The sequence below is a fragment of the Barbatula barbatula genome (assembly GCF_947034865.1).
Source record: "Barbatula barbatula genome assembly, chromosome: 10".
NCBI lineage: Eukaryota > Metazoa > Chordata > Actinopteri > Cypriniformes > Nemacheilidae > Barbatula > Barbatula barbatula.
This window is the reverse complement of record NC_136773.1, coordinates 12,453,398-12,474,543: the sequence shown is the minus strand read 5'-3', so window position 1 is coordinate 12,474,543 and position 21,146 is coordinate 12,453,398. Positions and strand designations below refer to the sequence as shown.

General features: G+C 38.2%; 1 protein-coding gene across 1 annotated transcript in view; it reads right to left on the bottom strand.

Annotated features, from left to right (window-relative positions):
- LOC306899171 (rho guanine nucleotide exchange factor 26-like) overlaps nucleotides 1-21,146 on the bottom strand; it is a 32,713-nt gene that overhangs the window by 3,819 nt on the left and 7,748 nt on the right. Inside the window, exons 7-12 of the mRNA XM_079465250.1 lie at nucleotides 14,486-14,638; nucleotides 14,157-14,286; nucleotides 13,074-13,148; nucleotides 12,889-12,978; nucleotides 10,830-10,984; nucleotides 3,271-3,480 (exon numbers count right to left, since the gene is read on the bottom strand). Coding sequence (XP_079321376.1) covers nucleotides 3,271-3,480; nucleotides 10,830-10,984; nucleotides 12,889-12,978; nucleotides 13,074-13,148; nucleotides 14,157-14,286; nucleotides 14,486-14,638 — 813 coding nt within the window. The remainder of the gene's footprint in view (nucleotides 1-3,270; nucleotides 3,481-10,829; nucleotides 10,985-12,888; nucleotides 12,979-13,073; nucleotides 13,149-14,156; nucleotides 14,287-14,485; nucleotides 14,639-21,146) is intronic.

The following is a 21,146-nucleotide window of genomic DNA, read 5'->3' as shown; positions in this document are numbered from 1 at the left end:
TTAAATACAAGTAAACAGTCAGCATAGGGATTGTGGTGCCTAGAAAACACAGGTCTGTTCTTGTGAAGGCTTGTGAAAACCATGAATTAAACAACAGAACAACTGAGACTATATTAAACTCTGCTTCGCCTGTGATAAGAATAAACATGGCTTGTGCAGACCATAATGTGCGCAGTAACGGCATGAAACCATCAAAATTCTGAATCTTAACTAAACCAAACAAATTTTCAATTTCCTATTCAGCCCTATTGTTTTCCATTTTATGCAGTTCATGATCATATGAACGAATTTCAATGTTGGATTATCAGACCATTATTGTTCGGAAATTTGTCCTTGTTTTTGTACGATGAACACATTTGGTGTCCAAGAAGAACCAGTTGAATGGAAACAACTATTCTAGAACCCCCCCACCGCCCCGTTCGCATAATGAGACACTTATAACACCACAGAGAAACCTACAGCGACAAAAAACATCATCATTATCCGGTCAAGTCTCCTGCAAGCTTCTCTGCTTCAACACGCTCTCACAAGCTCTCATACAGCTGAGGGCCAAATTCCAGACCTATCACCTCCTTTAAAGATGATTTTAAATAAAGTGAAATGTCAATGAGAGCATCTGTGAACCTGTATGAAGCCTATTCGAACTAGTCATACTCCACCTGGAGGCAAAACGAAAATGAAGAAGCATCCATAAAACATGAACATGTTAGCAAAAACGGCAACACGTGGCCTTTTAAATTCAGATCAAACTAATACATTATCTAAATCATTTATACAGGGGGAGCGTCTTTAAGATTCCTTTGAAATACAGTAGTGACAGTTAATCCACCGTCTCTAAGGAAGGTACTACAGTTGAATGAGCACTGTAAAAAAAACCTGCTGCTGATGACATCACAATGGGGTCCAAAGAAAAAAGCTTTTTTTAATGGGGAGAGTTGGGGGCTTTCCGTTTCTATGACGCGTCTACACAGAAAGTCAAACTATTATGAAGGATTTCTTATTGAATATGCCCCTTCCAGCAGAATGAATGGTGCGTAATTAGACACAACGTAGGGTGGCGCCTTTAGGGTGGACGGACGTCCAGAAATGTGGAAGAACTTGTGTGCTGACGAAAGACCTACAGTCATGTTGACTCTTCATCAGAAGCTGAAGTTAACAACCGTATTACACAATAGAATTAAAGTCACAGCAACAGAGATGCCTCTGCACTTTACTCTGTGTCACAACGTATTAAAACCCAGAGTTTCAATTTCTTCCTAGATAAAACTTTCAATTTCTGACCTAACATTACCCATTCAACATTCATACACTCTCACATTCATAAACATTCAAATCTAAGAGAACAATGAGACTTTGAGGGAGCAAACAGCAGGTCGCATTACCTTTTTAGCCATATATGCGTGTATCCAACGGCAATTTCTCAGACAGCGTCAGTGATTTATTTTATTTTTAGGGTGATTTTATTTGCACTTTCACAAACATCTACAACACGTTTGTGACGGCAAAACCCATTGCATCCTCTATGATCTGGCTTTTTATTTTATTTGTTGAAATGAAGTGTTACAAAGTGTGGTCCAACTGGACATGACACCATAAGGAAAATGTCAACAATAAAAGGCTTAAATTTCAAATATTTTATATAAAAACCTATTCGGTAACTATGATTTCAATTTGAATGAAGTACTAATCTAAAACACCTATTTTCTCGGCTGCCTGAATAATCCAGAAGCGTCACAAGTAGGTACAGATATGTGTGCAATAACAGTAGTTTCCTCGCAGTAAAACTAGAATTATACTGCAATTCCGATACAAAAGAAGATTAAAAGCAAAAATAAGACCTTAATAATATCCGATCCTTCACTAGAATCAAAACTCCTAATAACTTAAAAACGAAATAATTTCACTATTTGTACACTTGTGCATGTATCAAACAATTCAGAGTAACCGACCCATATCTGGATGGGTTTAATTAGATGGCAAAGGTCTTTAAGTGTGCAACAAAGAGCCGTGTCATTCCTCAGGGTTTTAAAATAAACAGCTTTAGCCAGAGCCAGACTCTGCTGTAAATAACTTGAGCAAAAAAAAAGTTTTTATTTGATTCATGGTGCATAGTACAAATTTGAGAAACTTTTGAACAGAAGAAACTTTGGGAAGAAAACCACAGCTATTTGAGAGAGGGAAATTGAAAGAAGATTGTTTATTTAAGTCAAATATTTGCTCGCACTATCTGATGTTGAGCAGGGAGAGAGGGAGGAGGGGTTGTTGTGCGTACATTCGGAACTGTGATCCTTACTGGTTATATAAAATGTTGGCTGGATGACACGAACATATGGAGTCTGTATTCGAAGCGGTCACGCGTATGATGTCCCAACCACTAGCACATATGACAACAGCCTACGATTACACATCAATACCCATTCAGTATTTAGTAACCTGACTACAGTGAGAAATACAGAAGACTTAAAAGTACAGTAGGAAACGTACCGTACAACCGTCCGTGACTAATATAAGTGATAAAACGCTTCAAAAGAGGACCTCTTTAAATGCATTCAATGTTCTCTGGCTTTGAAATGAAAGAGGAGGATTATTTGGGATAAATGAAAGAGGAGGATTATTTTGGATAGATGAGAGTGAAGGAATGATACAAATGTGCAGCTGTTTCAACGCAGCCGTGACAAAAATTCAAACTTCTGTTCAATTCTCCACGTTCCTGCTAAGATTCCTTCGGCAAACCTGTTCTGCTGTCATAAACAGACTAACAAGCTCTTCAAATGTGCTCATATCTCTGTTTGACATAATTGATGTGATTTATGAACACCACTTGGCACTATAAAATGTACTTTACCGTCACAAGCTAGTTTCAAACAATTCGTTCCCAAACCACAATTATTATAAACAAAGGGTGTGGTAGATTGGCCAATCACTTGTTTAACGTAATATTTCTCTTTATGTTCCGGTAAATCTGTGGTTGCTTCATGTATTTATGTGGAGTGATGACAGGGGAAAGATCATTAAAAGTCCCTGTCAATTAAAGATTATGTCAGAACATGTCTGATTTACTGTAATATTAAATCTCAAGGTAAAGTACAGAATAAGGGGTTGCATAATATGACATTGGAAACTCTTGCGTAATTGGAAAGTGAAATAACCTAAAGAGCAAGTAAAATTAGGGTATTTTGTTAAGTTTAGAATATCTTGCCTGAATAATTGAAATGGTTCAATAGAAATATATCAAATCAAAATAATGAATATTAACATGCAAGTACTTACAGTAGCTCCGCCCCCAAGACCATGGTCACGTCGTCTCCGGAGTGGTTACTGCGGAATCTTGTTTGAAACAGGTGACTGGCCACATTCTGTCGTGACGTTAACATTCCCGCTGTGGCTCGTACCGGAGAAAGATTCAGTTCTTCTGGATGACACGACTCCACACCGATTTGATCCCTAAGTGCGTAGTCTATTACTGTATAACTCTCCTCACTGGAAAAAGAAAACACAGAAAGAAAGACACATACTTAACAAATATTTAAAATACAAAGTTTGATATTGAACAACATCTACTGAAAGTGCATTTTTACTGAAAGTCAACTGTTTTTGATCTGACACATTGAGCGGAGCCCAGAATATTCTTGTAAAATCACAATGCACATATACATTTGTGATACGGACCACAAAACCATTCATAGGGGTTAATGTTTTGAAATTGAGATTTAATCATAATCTGAAAGAGGAATAATTAAGCTTTCTATGGATTTATGGTTTGTTATTTAGCCGAGATACAAGATAGAAAATCTGGAATTTGATGGTGCACAAAATAGAAATACTGAGAATATTGCCTTTGAAACTGTCAAAATAAAGATTTGCAACGATTTTGCTGCATCCACTCACAAAAATAAAGTTTTGATATATTTACAGTAAGAAACGTACAAAATATCTTCATGGAACATGAATCTTCATGATCTTTACTTAACATAATAATTTTTGGCATAAAAGAAAAATATCATTTTGACTCATACAATGTTTTTTGGCTATTGCTACAAATGAAGAGTTTGGTTCCAAATATTTTAATTATTTTTTTAAATTATTGTGCATTCCAATTAATATCAAAACAAAAACAATAAAAACATGATTTTATGAACATTTTATCTAATTTTGGAATCAAACTCTGCAATACACCCATTTGACTTATGACTGGTTTTGTGACCCAGGTTCACATTCTTCTCAAATCTTTACATCACCAAATATTATCTCTAAGCTAAAAACAAATCTTTCCATTGGGTGGAGCCGCCAAAAGTTATTGTTATTGTGACAACTTTAACAGCCAGTCTCAACCTCCTAAAGTTAACAAACCAGATTTCAGCCCATATGCCTCTACACATCCCGTGATCATCTGTGGCCCATGACATTTTCTTACAGTCGCTGATCTGAGCTTTACTGAGCTAGAAGACTTCTGCCATCTGGAAATGATTGTGAGATCTGGTTAAGCCAGGTCTAATGGTCCCTCACCAGCCAGACATGGGGCTCCCGGACTCTGCAGAGACCCATCAACAATCCCTAACAGTACAGCTATAACATCACGCATATGTGCTCTGCCTACACCAGATTCATACTGCTGAGTGTGGACTGCTGAGCTATCATGACAAGTACAAACACACAACCACATTTCATCATACCTCAGGGGTGACCTCGGGAAGAAGCTATTGGTTTCAAGTTCAGGTCACCAGGTTACCCATCAAACCTTCTTCTTCTATGTCAGTCAAGACATTAACCCAAAACAGAAAAAACAGATGTCTCATTTTCCCCGACTCTCTACTGTAGACTATCAACTAATGCTATTATTTTGTGTGTGTGTATGAAAAACTACACAATTATTGTCACAATAAAAAATCTAAAGTGTTAAAGGGATAATTCAACCAAACATTCTGTCATCTTCAACTCATCCTCTTGTCATTTCAAACCTCTATGACTTTCTTCAGAAAAACACATAAGAAGATATTTTAAAGAATGTTGGTAACCAAACAAACCCGTTCATTTCTATTACACTGACAAAAGAATTTGGTTAAAATATATTACTTTGTGTTTTGTAGAAGAAAGAAAGTCATACAGGTTTAAAAGGACTAAGTCAATAATGACAGGATTACATTTTTGGGAGAACGATCCCTTTATAGTACGCTTTATTTCATAATGTTATTTTGTGTACTTTTAGATCAAATATGACACTTTTAGGCTCTTCCAGGCCTGTACAATTTGATGTGACAAAAACAGTCATTTCTCTCAATTGTTGTATTTCTATTCAACGTCTTTTCTGATAACTGACTGGTCTGCATGCATTTATATGGGTATTTATGTGTAAGCAAGTGCTATTTATAAACTGTTGTATTGTGCCATCAGCCAGATTATAAACTGTGTTTGTGGAGAGATAATTCAATAATTGGAATCAGATCCTCCTGTTCACTTCATATATATCCTCTGGGCTCGGCCCTACACGCTCACAACATCATTTACATTCCACTGGGTGAGAACAACACCCATTAAGCAGTGACACATTATCTTAAAGTCCAAGTAAAGTGACATTAAAATATGTGTTCTGAGTTTGTCACCCAACAGAAAAGTGTGTTATTAACCACCCAGCCACATTTGAATGGAGAAAGAAAACATCCAAGTAAATAAAATAAGTTATCTAACTGTCAAATACCAGTAGGGGCGGGAGGATGCATGCTCGGACACCCGTTTCGTCATCGAGTGACCGTTTTAGGCTCGCACAGAAAATCCTGAACACAGAATTGGTGAAAAACTCTTAAACGGTTTAACTCCACAATTCAGTACTATATACTTTGTCTTTGTAACGTGTTTCAGCAATATATTTCTAACATTTATATGCGTTTAGAAATAATTCTCTGGTTTCTCTTTACCTGGTCTTTAAGTCTGAAAGTTACACAGTAATGGACGGAAAGACTCAATAAGAGATAGATGAACTCAAATGGGCTATAAACCCATAAATTGAATGTCAATGTAATTTATTGAATAGGATTTTTATCAGTGTTACAAGTCCGCCGACAAGGCAGACATAATACAAAAAGTTCATTTGAATCTTGCCAATATTTCTGTAAATACAACAGAGGGTACGTGTATCCACACTCCACATGTCTCGCTACGAGGGTCAAAGATGTTAATATGTCCGAAACAATTTTTGGTCAAATTTGGTTGAAATAATGTTACATTGTCATTCAGTGTAACACAATATTTATTCAAACAACATGCTTACTCTGACTAGACTTGTACATTTTAAAATACATAAATAATAAGGGAGCATATTAGGTATTATAGTTCCTTAAATTAGTCCAAAAGTCTTATTGACAAATGGGAAAAACCTATAGGATAGTGGCAAATAATGTAAAATTACAACTAATTAGCATTTTGGGTGAAAGTAAATAGTCTTTCAATGTGTCATAAGTTGATTTTTGTTGCAAATATGCCTGACACTGAATAACATTTTAGTGAGCATCTTCTATAAATCAGGGAAACATGTATGATATTTATATTTTTTGTTTAGAAAAAAAAAATCTTTTTTTTGAACATCAACAATTAAAGCAGTATTACCCTTTTTCATCTTTGACCCATATACAAAAAAAATCCCCATTATTTTATCCTACTCTTAGAGTCCACATCATCTGTCTGGAACGGTGAACGCGTATATCTACATTACATCAGCCCTGATAAGCATCTGCATTGACACGAATCAAAATTTTCCACTATTGACAATCACACTCTTTTTGACATCATATTACAGCTGAACATTACAGCAGCATCCAGCGGATAGTTTTTATAAGAGCATTAATCTGATGCTCCTAGCGCTGTAATGACATCCTCTCCAGCAGTCAAGAATTTGCTTCATTGCCAGGGAAGCAACAGTCGCACACGTACACACATCTCATTCATGTAAACACAGACATACACAGGCCTCTGTTCTGGTATGAAAGGCATGCTGTATCTGAGTAACAACACTGTAACCATCATGTTCCCGGGAGCAGGATGAGCTCATGGCTGTATAAGTTTAGCACTTTGTCCTAACCGGATGAGACGTGACAAGTTTCCAGTGACAGCTATTTTTTTGTCAGGACTGAAAAATGAAGGGTGACAAAATCACAGCCCATCAGCGTACTAGTATGGATCCTATATTATATGTTATGACACGGCTCGTTTGAATGCTTGATTCTGATTGGCCAATCGCGAAATTCCAAGGTTGTTATTTTCAAATAACAACCGCTGAAAACTAATAACACCCTGTAACCCGGATGCCGCAAATCATTTTGAGAGGCGCAGTTTAATATTACACAAAAATGAATTATATTTATCATATTTAGAAACGATTAAACCAATTTGCCTGTTTATTACGTTTGTGACGTTTGAACATCGTTTCGGACCTTAAAAACAAAACTAAACGTATTTTCCTCGCAGAAGGTCAGCATTCTATAAAATGAGTGTTTCTAAACAATCAGTTTGTCCTCATTCAGGTTTGACACACGAGAGGACTTGAGATCCTGTGAGTTTCATTGTGGGCATGAGCTACGTCGCAGAATTACAAACCAGACAACTGTTGTAACACTTAAAGACAATGATACAAATATCTTGTCCCTTTCAACAATTACCAAAAATAAATCAAGTAGATTTACTGACCATGTACAGTGAGGGAAATCATTATTTGATCCACTGCTGATTTTGTTAGTTTGCCTGCTTACAAAGAAATTACGGTCTATATTGTTTATGGAAGGTTTATTTTAACTGATAGAAACCGAATATCAACCGGAAAAGTCTGGGAAAATGTATATAAAGGTTATAAATGGATTTGCATTTCAGTCAGTGAAATAAGTATTTGATCCCCAACCAACCAGCAAGAATTGTGGAATATGCCTATATGGACCGCAGGTACATTAGTCCTGTCACTTTAAGAAAGTACTCCTAAGTCAGCTTGATATATACAGTATATGAAAGATGCCTGCCAACAGAATCTGTATCTCTAATTCCAACCTCTCCACCACCACGGTCAAGACCAAATACGTTTCAAAGGATGTCAGGCACAAGACTGTAGACCTGCGTAAACCTTGAAAAGGCTAAAGATAGAAGCTTGGTGGGTGGAGACAACTGTGGGTGTGAACATTTGGACATAGAAGAAATACAAAATAACTATGAATTGTCGTTGGTCTGGATCTCCCTGCAAGATTTCCCTAATGGGGCAAAGATGATCACGAGAAAGATGAAAGATCAGCCCAGAACTACACGGAAGAAGCTTGTTAATGAGTTCAAGACAGTTGGGACCACAGTTAGCAAGCAAACCATTGGAAACACGCTATGCCACAATAGATTGAAATCCTGCCTAAGAAGGCCCGCCTGGCTCGTCTTAAGTTTGACAATGAAAATTAAAATGATTCAGAAAAGGCTTTGGAGAAAGGGCTGTGCGACCAAAATTGACCCTCTGTTTTTGGAGGGTACAAAGTTATGTTCTGCTCGGGAATCAAATACTTATTCACCGACTGAAATGCAGATCAAGTTATAACCTTTATATACAGTTTTTACCCCTGATTTTTTATTCTGTCTCTATCAGTAAAAATAAACCTACCATAAAGATTATAGACCCGTTATTTCTTTGTAAGCAGCCAAACTTACAAAATCTGCAGTGGATCAAATAATGATTTCCCTCACTGTAAGTGTGAATGTGTATATGGCAAGTAGTGATATCCACAAAAGAAGCGTAGGATAAACAGCAAGCTGCTTTCAAGACAGTGTTACATAACCATTTTATAGAAAATGTGTAAAAACAGGAGAAAGAGAGAGCGAGAGAGAGAGAGAGAGAGAGAGAGAGAGAGAGAGAGAGGAAATGAGAAAATGGATCGGGTGAAGGAGTGGCGTGGTGTTTTTGGGTTTGTTTTGCTCCAGATCTGTGCTAGTAGCGTGACTCGTGCTCCCCGCACAAACTGTACAGACCACATAACACCACACACACACACACACACACACACACACACACACACACACACACACAGCTCTCCGTGCTAAACATCAGGTTCAGATGATCGAGAAAAAATATTTCCTTCTTTTTCATTTTTATACTCAGACAGAGCTTGTGGAAATGTATACCATATTTTTTCCAGGAGGTTGTCCCCTCATGATGTGCAGAATGCCTCCAAAAAATGATGAAAACAATAACAAAGTGAGCTCTACTAACTGCATGACTCACTAAGAGACAGACAGACGATATGCAATGGCAGGGAGCAGACATACAAATAAACCAACACAAAATGTGATAGAGCCACATAAACACAGATTACACTTTAATGGAGAACTTAACATTCTAACATCTCAAATATTATAAGCAATCCAAAATGGTTCAATAAAAAAATTGTGGTAGCCTAAACAACAAAGAGCAAATAAAAGTCTTAGCGTGAGGACAATGTGTCCTAGCAATAATAACATGTTGCACTGTCAAACAATGATTCTGATAATCAGTATCGGTCGATAAAAGCTATTTTTCACACTATTGGGCGATAGTTTAAAAACAGCCCATGTTTGGTTACGGATATATCCCGTCAATCAAAAAGGCAGGAAAGTGTAATAAATGTGTGCTCTGTCTATAGAAAATGTTCAGAAACATCACCAGTTTGATGTTGATAGTCATAATATTTATTAATAACATTCACAAAGTTAAGAAATATGAATTTAATCTTCAGAATTTAGTTAATGCGAGTGATATGTGATGCAATCTGGGAAAACCAGTCGGATGTCGATTGCTGAAAAATAGCGATGTATAGTGCCTATAGCTGATGAAATGCCGGGGGAGCTGAAAAAAAACACTCATAACTTCCCTCTACAAACACTAAAAAGACTGTTCATCTATCAAAGTAAACCACATTACATGAAGTATGAAGGAGTATCAATGCACATTTCCCACCAGTCCTGTGTGAAACTACGGCATGCAAAGTTTTTTATACAATGTTTTCGTGAGATAGCGGAGCTCACCGTCTGGAGCCCCAGGAGTTAGGCCTCCAGACACCAATGGCAAAACAAGAACACGTTTAACACTATGAAATGTTTTGTTTATTATTGTTATTTAGAGCAAGTCTTTTACCACTGTAAAGTAACTTTTTCTTGTGATACTTGACTGTTGTGCTTTTATTTTCATCACCTAACTTTAAACTAAAAAACAGATTTGGAAAGGCTTCAGCTTTCATATTTTTCATATATTTTCACCATGTGTTGTGTTTTCCCAGATCGCATCACATATAACCACTACATTATCGGTTTCGGTATTGGTGGATAAATTAAGTGTCTGTGCATCTCTAGTATGAACATTTAAATACTTTATTAAAATGATTTTTATCTCATTCAACTGAAGAACAATAAACTACACACTTGCATTTGCAGGAAGCAGTTATTTTAGTACACTGTTCTAAAAACTACCTGACGCTGTGGTTAGGACAAGACAAAAACATACCAGAGGTCTCGGTTCAAGAGGCCCTTTTCATCACCTGCCAGTTTATCTTAATACCGAAGCCAAAATTCTGCCTTGTAAGTTCTTTTCTTTCCATACTTTCAGCAAATGTTATTTTTGACATCCCCTTAGTATTAGCAATGTAGCAACCATTGTCCTACCTCCAAAACACAACCTAAAGCCACCCGCACATAACAGGCTATACCTCCATTCCTTCATCCCACTACAGCCCAACAATTTCCTGCAATCTGCAGTGTCCTCCAGGGCACAATAACAGCAGGGGTACAACACAAGCACATCTTGGACACAGTATGAGAGCTTTAATTTGTGGTCTCCAGCTCACCTTTTCTTCCTTGTGACAATGAGGACATCGTTGAAGAGGAAGAAATAGACCTGCTGGCGAGACATCCTCTTGGAAAAGATCCCATTTTCCTCTACGAAGGCTGTTAGCTCACCGCGCTTCACCATCCAGCGGGAGGACGACACCAGTGGGAACGGCTGTAGAGAGAAAGTGTAAAAGAGATTAAGAACCAGACGGAATTAACAATGTTTCAATGTAACACTGAGGAAGTCATAAACATACCAAGTAAAGATATTCAAAGGGGAATATATACACGTACATCATGCACATCATTTCTACAATCCTTTCGTGATTGCCATTCCTTAGCTTTTTTTGATGATTCTTGCATTACTCTAAGATTTTCGTAAATACGTGATCTCCTTCAGCAAAGAACCACCAATAGTGCTTCGAAAGGGTGGGGGTGAGCCGTTGGCTGCAATTCGCAACCTCACCAACTAGACAACGCTAAATTTCATACACTGGACATTTAAATGCTACAAAATGACAACAAAATGAATAGTCTCGCAGATTATGGTGACTCTTACAAACCAAAATATATGGGAATATACTTTAAAATACAATCCAAAATATAAAATAACACATTTCCATATATTGGAACCAAATCCTCATATTTTTCAATACTGTATGTGAAGACTCAATTTCTTCTTCTTATTAGCACATTGTAATATTTTGTTAACAATGTATTATTGTATATATATATTCATATATATATATATATATATTTTTTTTTTGATAATGTTTTTATAGATTTTATAGATTATATATTGATTGTTATTATATCGGAAAATATATTTTCCAAGGTAGTTCAGTCTGTGTGTGTGTGTGTTCTTGCTCTTAAAGAACGAGCAGACGGGTGTGAGACCAGCTGACCTTCTAACAGCTGGACAGAGCAAAGTCTTCAGATATTATGCAGAAACCTCCAGACATCTGCTAGTACCAAACGTGCCAGCAGAACTTTCCCACACTGCTCACACACACACACACACTTGTAAATGACAGTATGGGAATGTGTGCATTACAGTGTGTATGCGAAGCAAAAGTGTGAACAACACGTGTCCACACATGCAGTGTAAAACGCAAGAGGATCCACTTGCTTCTCGTGGTAGGATGCATAACTGACAGTCTAAACTCTTGTTAATCCGAACAAAAAACATCAGATAGTTGTGCTCACACAATACCCACTCAGATCCTTTCCCTCTGCGGGGCTTTGAAAACAGCATGCCGGATTAACCTCTCAAAATGACTGGGATTTGTGCGATTCAGACGATCTGAGAAGGATCTCAGCTGTGAAGTTTGTGTAAACACAATAAAGTTCTGCTTTGTGGTACAGTTCAAAGGCAGGACACATGTGCTCGACAGAATACGGTGATCTGCAGGATAGTACTTAAGAGTAGAGGAAATATGTTCCTATAATAGTTTGTGTGCTTGTGTCAAACTATACACGTAAAACTTGCATAGTGACATGCATATCTCTGCAGAAGTTGTTTATCAGCTGTGTCTTAACAATGTCTTAAAACCTGTTTTACAGCTCTCTGGGAGCTAACAAACATTTATTTTATTTTGATAATTTTGTCCTTTTTTAGCTGAAGCTTGTCTTGTTTATGGTTACTCATGGCATTGTTCCACAAATGAGGACTGAATACTGAAATTATCAATTTCAACAGACCTAAATGTACAATGCCAAAGCTCTAGAAATGAATTTTCAGTTTTAGACGAGTTGTCAGCTGGTTACCTGAATAACATGAGAGAGTGGATGCTGACCATCTTTATCCAACATGAATATAGTAAGACTTGTTGCTGTGTCATGTGTACTCCGAGCCAATGACACTTAAATTATTGCAATTACAGACTTGTTGACTAAGTATAACATAACATTAGCTCAAGCTTTTTCATGCAACCCTTTACATAACATCACACGTACTGTCAAATCACTTAAATTGGAATTTGATCCACCATAGATTTTGATCCAAAATAAAAAAATATTATCAATCCTTACCTTTCTCAGACATTTATTTTTTCACATAAACACATCCTTTCTTACCTTAATTTTAAACTCAAGCTGGGAATTGATGGTGTACATCATTTCGGTTCTCTCCATGGTACGAGCGCCCTCATTACATTTCCTCACAAGCTGAACACACGAACACACACACAATATATGTTGATTGTTAACCACAAATCTCTAAGACAACACTTAAAAATAACTGCTGTTTCACATCGTCTCACCTTGCTGACAACATGCAGGGCTTTCTTACAGGCATCATAATGCGGCGACTCTTTGGGTGTCTTCTGGCATATGGTCTACAAAAAAATCTACATTTATGGAAATGCTGCTTGTGTACACTGCAAAACACACTCCGAATATAAAGCCAAAAGTTTTGTTTATCTAATTATTCAGTTGCTCCTCAAGTTTTTTTTAACATTTTATCTCTAACACGGTGTTCTCTAATTTTCTCTCACACTTGTCTGATATTTCCCAGCTAAAGTTTCACTTGTATGGGAAATGAGATGGAGAGAGAGAGAGAGAGAGAGAGAGAGAGAGAGAGAGAGAGAGAGAGAGAGAGAGAGAGAGAGAGAGAGAGAGAGAGAGAGAGAGAGAGAGAGAGAGAGAGAGAGAGAGAGAGAGAGAGAGAGAGGGAGAGAGAGAGAGAGGGGGAGGAGAGAGAGAGAGAGAGAGAGAGAGAGAGAGAGAGAGAGAGAGAGAGAGAGAGGGAGAGAGAGAGAGAGAGAACCAATTCTTTGGTTCTTTCTCATGCTCAGCGCCAGCCAGCTCTCCCATCCTAAACTAGGAAACCCACTGCCATGCTCAGGGGATCCACAAACACAGCGACAGAAGGACGGAAAGATGAGAGGGTGAGAAAGTGAGAAGCGGTTCACAGGAAGGTCTGAAATATGCCAATAAATGAAATCATGAGTTGTGAGGAAAGGTTCTGTGAAGATGCTTCCAGGTCATATTACACGCACAATCCTCTGGAGACAGGAAACGAAAGAAAATTAACTGTGAAGTTTAACAAAAGACGTCAAGGACAGCCCAAACCTTTTACAAAGAAACCCTACAGAAAGAGCAGAAATCCAATAAAAGGAAACGTTAACTGCAGTGAAAGCTAAGGCTGAGTGGAAATATGAGAGGAAAGTATAAAAGGGAGAATAAGAAAAACAAGGAGTAGCTGGGGACTTTGATTGGTTTATTCTGGTGTGTTACATAACAGTGGAAGTCCTCCAGATCAGATCTGATGCTAATATTCATAAAGACGGTTAAAGTTCACAGGCTGGGTTCAAGGGTCAAGGTGGAGAGATAACGGCACTCACGTCCATCAGCAGAGGGAGGCGCGTGACTCTCTGCATGGGAAGGATGAGGAAGGAGATCATGGGTAGGTTTCGGCAGTCTGGGTGGGCCTCGATCCGTGTCAGCAACTCCTTAAAGGATGGACTTTTATTTCTGAGGAGATACATGGAGTGTTTTACTAGAGAAAAACTGATCTCTGCTTGGGAAAACTTTAATAATAATGTGAGCCAAAACGTACAAAACTGAATGTCGTATGTATGTAACGTGTGTATATATTTTTAATGAAAAAAAAATTATTAATACAAGAATAAAAATAAAATAACTTTCCTATTCTTGAGTGTGCTGTACTTACAATAGTTTCTGTAATGTTCTCTGCTGGTACACTTCATTAGAGCAGTATGTCACGTAGGGGTCAAAGTTTGTTTGGGCGTGTCTTATCACAATGTCGCTTATGTCATCGATTACAATATTGTGCTGGTGCCGATCCTCAAGTTCCTTGAAGAACCTTGTAGAGGGTGGGAAAACAGGAGCAGAAAAGGACAGACAGGGAGAGAAAAAAATCGAGTGAGCCATTAACATGCGCAACATACCTGTCATTACATCAACACGAGTCAAATTCAATGCAGGGAGCACCCTGGTTTAGTCATGACACAATCATGTGCCAACTCGCATTCAACACAAAGCCAGGAAGGAGTTAAAACACCTTCCATAGCTCATGATCACATCAGAGCACAGGACATCCCAAAGTCCCACACATACATTATTGCTTTCCACATGATCACTTCCTGTCAGGACAAACACGCGTTACACATTATGACCCCTGTGCAGGGTATTCCCATATTCTACAATGATCCAGAGGATGCAGCTCAGAGCCATCTGTGGTGGAACCTAGCGTGACCTCTGGTTCCAAAACCTTACAATAGATCACGGACAGTCACAAGCGGAAGGCTAAATCTGGAAGTGATGTTTGGCAGGGGGGCAATGACCTCAGGCCCTTCCGACAGGTGTGTGGAGCCCTATAAGCTTCTCAATCTGAATGTACACAACTAAAAATACAAATGAGCAATTTAGGACAAGAACGGGGTGATACAAATTCAGCGAACCTTTCTTTTTCAAGAAACACATGTCTAATTCTGGTCGTGGGTTAAAAAAGGTTACTGTAATCAAAGTTCAACCGCTTATATTGCTTTGTCAGTGTGTGTATTTTTGTGTGACACACTCAACAGAAAGAACAGGCTGATAAATGATTTACAGAGAGTCCGGCACGCAAGACCGTAGGGTTTATATAATGCGTTGTTCATTTACAATGTGATCAGCAGATCCAATAAGAGAACAAACAAGGAAACAATTTCTTTCCTTCTAACAACGCTATCTAAAGCAAAACAGGGACCACAACAGACAAATCCAAATGCGAGACATTTCAAGATTTTTTTTAATTCTGCTCTGCTGGAAAAATCCCTTCAGAATCAACGCCATGGTATGCAATAATGTGTATATCTCTGGGGGGGGGGGGTTTGATTTGCACCATGGGCCAGTTCATAAAACCATTGCGTGTCATTTTTTACATCAGGGTTCAATAAAGCACCAGACAGGAAAGTCCCAATATGTGGACTATATCCAGATGGTTTCAAAGAAAATACATACTTGTCATTTCAAGGAAACCATCTGGATCAGGCATTGTCACACAATAACACCACTGTTGTGGTCCTTACTATGACATCACTTCAGACAATTCCCACTTAAGGATGAGAAATAAAGAATTCTCATTTCAAATACACTTTGAATGAGAATTCTTCCAGTTTTTTAAATAAACTGGGGTGTTGTCAATTGACTTACTAATAACACTTATGATGGCAGTGACAGAAGAAAGCAATTACTACTGTTTTTAATACTATATGTCAGCCTGTATTTTTTTTGAGGAATAATTTCATGTTAAACATAAAAGGATACACCTCCTAAAAATCACAATTCTGTCCTCATTCACTCGCCCTCAAGTTGTTTCAAACCTGTTTAAAAAATCTTGTTCTGATAAACACAGAGAAATATATTTGGAAAAAATGTTTGAAACTGGGACATCATTGACTGGGAATTTTGTCTATATGGTAGTCAATGATGTCCCAGAAATGTCAGTTGCAACATGGTGGGTATAATAGTTAGTTGGCTGTAGCAGCTGGCACAAATATTAAAACAAGCCCTCCGTTCTTTAGAAGGCACACCCAGAACCTGGATAAAGGGGTCATGCCATGAGAAATGATAAGAATTGTACTTCTGAATAACAGATACTGATGTAGTAACAAGATACACTGTTTCAGAAATCAAGACTTCCCGCCCAGATAATAAATATCATATTCTATCTATTATTCTTCCTAAAATCACTGGATTAATGCAATTGCCTTTAAATCAACAAACTTTGCATTCATTAAATGATGATCCATCTTAATAGAGTATGAGCTCTACTAGTATATATAAAGTACAGTATACTGTCCTTTTTCCGATAACTGATCTCAATTTTAGTTACACATACAGAATGTCATTCACACAATCCCTTTCCCAGACACAACAGCAGTTTAATAAGAGAGCGTATGTTTTATAACCTCAGATAGTATGTGTAAACTGCAGTAATCCAAGGAGTTCATTATGTTTTACTGGAGCGGTGCTCACTGCCAGATGTCTGTAAATGTATAAGAAGTCCATACAAATGAGCCTGACGCCATTTATATCCTCTCCCTAAAGCGGCAATTTCTGGGCACCAACCCCATGTCTACAGCTAGTGAACATTTCATTATTCAGTGTGAGAATGAGTGTTTTTGCTGTCATTCTAGTCTACCGGACATATACTGTAGTGGCTGGAGCTGTGGCCGCTCTGATGGACCTTGGTGAAGGATCTGTCATGAGCAACATCAGAGCTCTGCCAGTTTACTGAGAGGTGGTATAATTCAGAGAGGAAGCACAGAAGACGTCTCTTGTAACCCAGACATAGAAACGGATGCTTGTGCATGTGGGCATGCTTGTTCTGGAAACACAGAGGGTCTGCGTGTGTTCTTGAAAAACCCAAACTCCATTGAGACCCACACATAGCAATGACACCATCTGCACTGTCACATAAATTGTGACTTTGATATGGCAGGCATCGAAAGATTGACAAACATCCTTATCTAATGGACCTAATCCAATCTTATCCATCCAAGGTCCAGTGTTTTCCCACAGATACGCTACACTGGATAATACTGGATTCTGCCTTCATTGCTATCTGCTGCACTGATATACGAGATATATGTGGGCCATTCTGAAAAATCTCAGTAATAGCATGTAATGAGCATACATTTATCGTAAATGTGGCTGACAGTCTCCACCTGGACTGTGTTGTTTCTCACAGGATGGAGAACAGAGGATCTCGGAAAGTGAAATCACTTGTTGTATTCCTACAGCTCTGTCCTTCTCTACGGGGGTCAGAAGAGGAAAATCCTGTCTGTAGGGCATTACAGCTCGACACACAAAAGAAGATGTGTTCATGGGTGGGGGCATTTTTGAGTGCCGGAATTTAGCATGGCCAGCAAAAATTCACATACAGCACACACATACTGTACACAAACATAGTGTACACTGTTGTGGCTCTGTGGAAATGGGGTGTTATGTAAAAAAAGGAAGCTATAACCAATTAAACAGCTTTTTGGATACTTGTAAACATTAGCATACTGTATAATGTATACCTTGCAGCTTAGGTACTTTAAGAAGGAAAGTCATTTTAGAGGTACATAAAGTTGTTCAAAATGTGTACTGAGATGTTGACGTTGATATTTTGCTCAAACTTGAAGGTGCTGTGTGTAATCTTTTGGAAGATCTATTGAGAGAAATGCAATATAATTTACATAACTCTGTCTTCAGAGGTCACCTTACATAATGAAGCGTTATGTTTTTATTACCTTAGAATGAGATATTTCTATCTACATACATTACGGGTTCCCTTACATGGAATTCGCCTTGTTGTTTCTTCAGTAACTGCTCTACAGAGCTTTCGTAAATACATTATCTCCTTCGGAAAAGAAGTGAAAACGTGATGACATCTTAGTCCTGCGTAGTGCTTCGAAAGGGAGGGATGTGAGCCGTTGGTTGCAATTCTCAACATCACCGCTAGATACCGCAAAAATTCATACACTGGACCTTTAAGCAGTCAAGTTATTAATTAGAGAGAAAATGTATGATTCATAAAATTGAGCTTTCAAATAAACTGAAGGCAGACACGCATGTTATCAGTGACTAAGGTCAAAGTTACTTTATATAAACTCGTAGCATTTGTTCCCAGCCCCGACAGGAGTTTTAAATGGCAGTTGATTGAAGCTCAACTCTTCTGAACTTCATCTACAAAAATAAGCTTCTATTGACACTGCTAACGCATATTTGTTTCATTTCTGTCAGGTTCACCGTCAAAAATGATTGACAATTAGCATTCAGTTTAGATTGGTGGTATCAGTGGCGGTTCTACATTGAATTGCACCCCGGGCGAGACCACCTTTGAGCATTATTTTAAAAATAAAACACACACACAAAAATAAGACAAACCGTCATATTTTTTTATAACAACATAGGTGAAAGAGAAAAGTATATTTCTCAATTGCAGAAAATCCGTTTTTTTGTGTGCACCTGGCTTTGACCTTTTCCTGTCCATCTCTGTTTATTTGGCACTCGAGAATCAACAGATTTCCCCCTTCCCCAAAACGGTCACTCAGGAAACGAGTCACAGCCATAATCGTTTTGTATTACTTATTTTTCATTAGCCATTTCACACAATTCAGAAAAACAAAAATGTGCAGGAACTATAGGCCTATATTCATTGCATTATGGATAAAATGTGTGTTATTTGGAAGAAAGTCCAGGAGGTGTGTGACTGACTTTAGCCCACTAATTGAATTCGCGTCATGGGAGGGGCTTCTGCCGCTCGCTACGTCATATTAATTTCTTCCAAATAACGCACATCTTCGGCGAATACCTGACAGACAAATAAAAAAAAACATACACTTACACTCTTCTCTCAACAGGTAGCGGTCTGGCTTTTGTTGAAACTAGTAACTTTGTATACTTTGCTCTTTGTATGACATATAGCTTATTGCTCCCCGAACTCTTTGTAAGTCGCTTTGGATAAAAGCATCTGCTAAATGACTAAATGTAAATAATCCCGGCCCAACTAGAGAAAGCTCCTGATTAGCAGCGCAAATTTTCGCCAAAATTCAGATTTCACGCGAACGCTTAATCGCCTCATTCGCGCGAATCGCACCGCAAGTAGGTCATCGCGTCTTTGAATTGACTTAACATGTAAATCACTTGCGCTTCACACTTCATTCGCGTTCAGTGTGAACACCTAGAGGTGAAATATCCCCTGCGTGCGCCCCTCCCCTTCACACGGCACCTTCTCAGCATGCAGGGACGCCAATTTGCCGATTCCCCAAACAATGAATGAATGATAGATAATAGGAAACCGCTTTGCGGCGGCCCAGAGTTTTCTTTTACTGCTCGTGCCGGTGCCGCCCCCCATGTGACATGAAAAAATGCCGCCCCGGGCCCGGTTCGCCCGTGCCTAAAACCGCTACTGGGTGGTATGGTTCTGTTCTGGGCAAAACTCCCTGCCCATCCATGCAGCCAGCATCAATAAGAGCGCAGTGATAACCCCCGCTAGGGTAAACAGAACAAGCAGATGTCATTAGTTCCTAATAACATTTTAGTGGAGCACATAATGTAAAGTGATTGAGATTGTGAAAAGGAATAATAGTCGAATCCCAATTGAAAATGTGAAGTGGAGCTGGGGATGGAGGAGGGTAATTTGCTCCTGAGCAACGCGATCGGCTGCTGTTAGCTGAATGAAATTTATAAGGAAGCTGTGATTGCGTCATATTTTTATAGGAAGATGAGGATCAGCTGATGCGGGCTTGGCTCACGTGACCTGCCAGAACGAACACTATATCAAAGCCCTTTTAAAAGGAAAGCCTGTAACCTTCAGCCAAAAAAGTTTAACGGCTAATGCTTACGCCGACCAGACCAGAGGCAGTTTTTTTTATGGATCTCAATGGAAGAGAAGCTCCACTACACTGAATAAATCGCATTTGAGAGGAAACAGCTGTTCATTTAAGGAATGAACTGCCTGTCCATTTATGTTCAACAAGTTTCACACCAAACAATACTTTGGTTGTGAACGATATGTAGATTTTATTATGATAACATTTAAGTTTTTTAAGCGAAGGCAGAGTAGCAAATGTCGCGACAGGACTCACTTTACAGGCTTGTCATATATTTAATACGGTGTATTGAACGATGGGTTTCAGGATTCAGCAGTTATGAGAAAACTTGAACTGTAATAACTAAATGTATGCATATGATGCTGATGCAATTTTATGAAAATGTTAATGTAATGTAAAATATGATATTGTATATATTTGTTGTTGAATGAATATTAAATGTTTCAATAAATACAATTGAAATGTAATGACTTGACTGTTGAGTTAATCATGATAATGCAATTTAATGTAAAATAAACAAAGAAATAAATATAAAGGTATGGTTTCTGGCTGCTAGATTTAAACAAATAAATTACATTTACAATTACGGTCATATGGTCTATTTTAAACGATAATGATATCAGGATAACAAACAAAATCTCTTTTCTTGTGCAATATTTATTGACAATATAAACAAACAAATCCATGCGAAACTGTGCAACGTAAATTGTTACCGACTGCCTTAAATCTGAACTCCGGCCACTGACGTTATAGGATTGGTTGTGAGTGCCTCACTTGATCCAGGTTAGGCGTTATGCTTTTTCGCATCGTAAGTATTACAGACCCTTCCATCTCCCTATATAAGAGTATCTCTGGATATACGCTTGATTTATGGTTGTTCAGCATGACTCACTTTAACACTCTTTCTCTACTGCTGTCTGTGTCTGTTTGCATTTCATTTATCAACACTTCACTGGGTTGTTGTTACATTCAAATTTTTTGCATTTGGCAGATGCTTTAATCCAA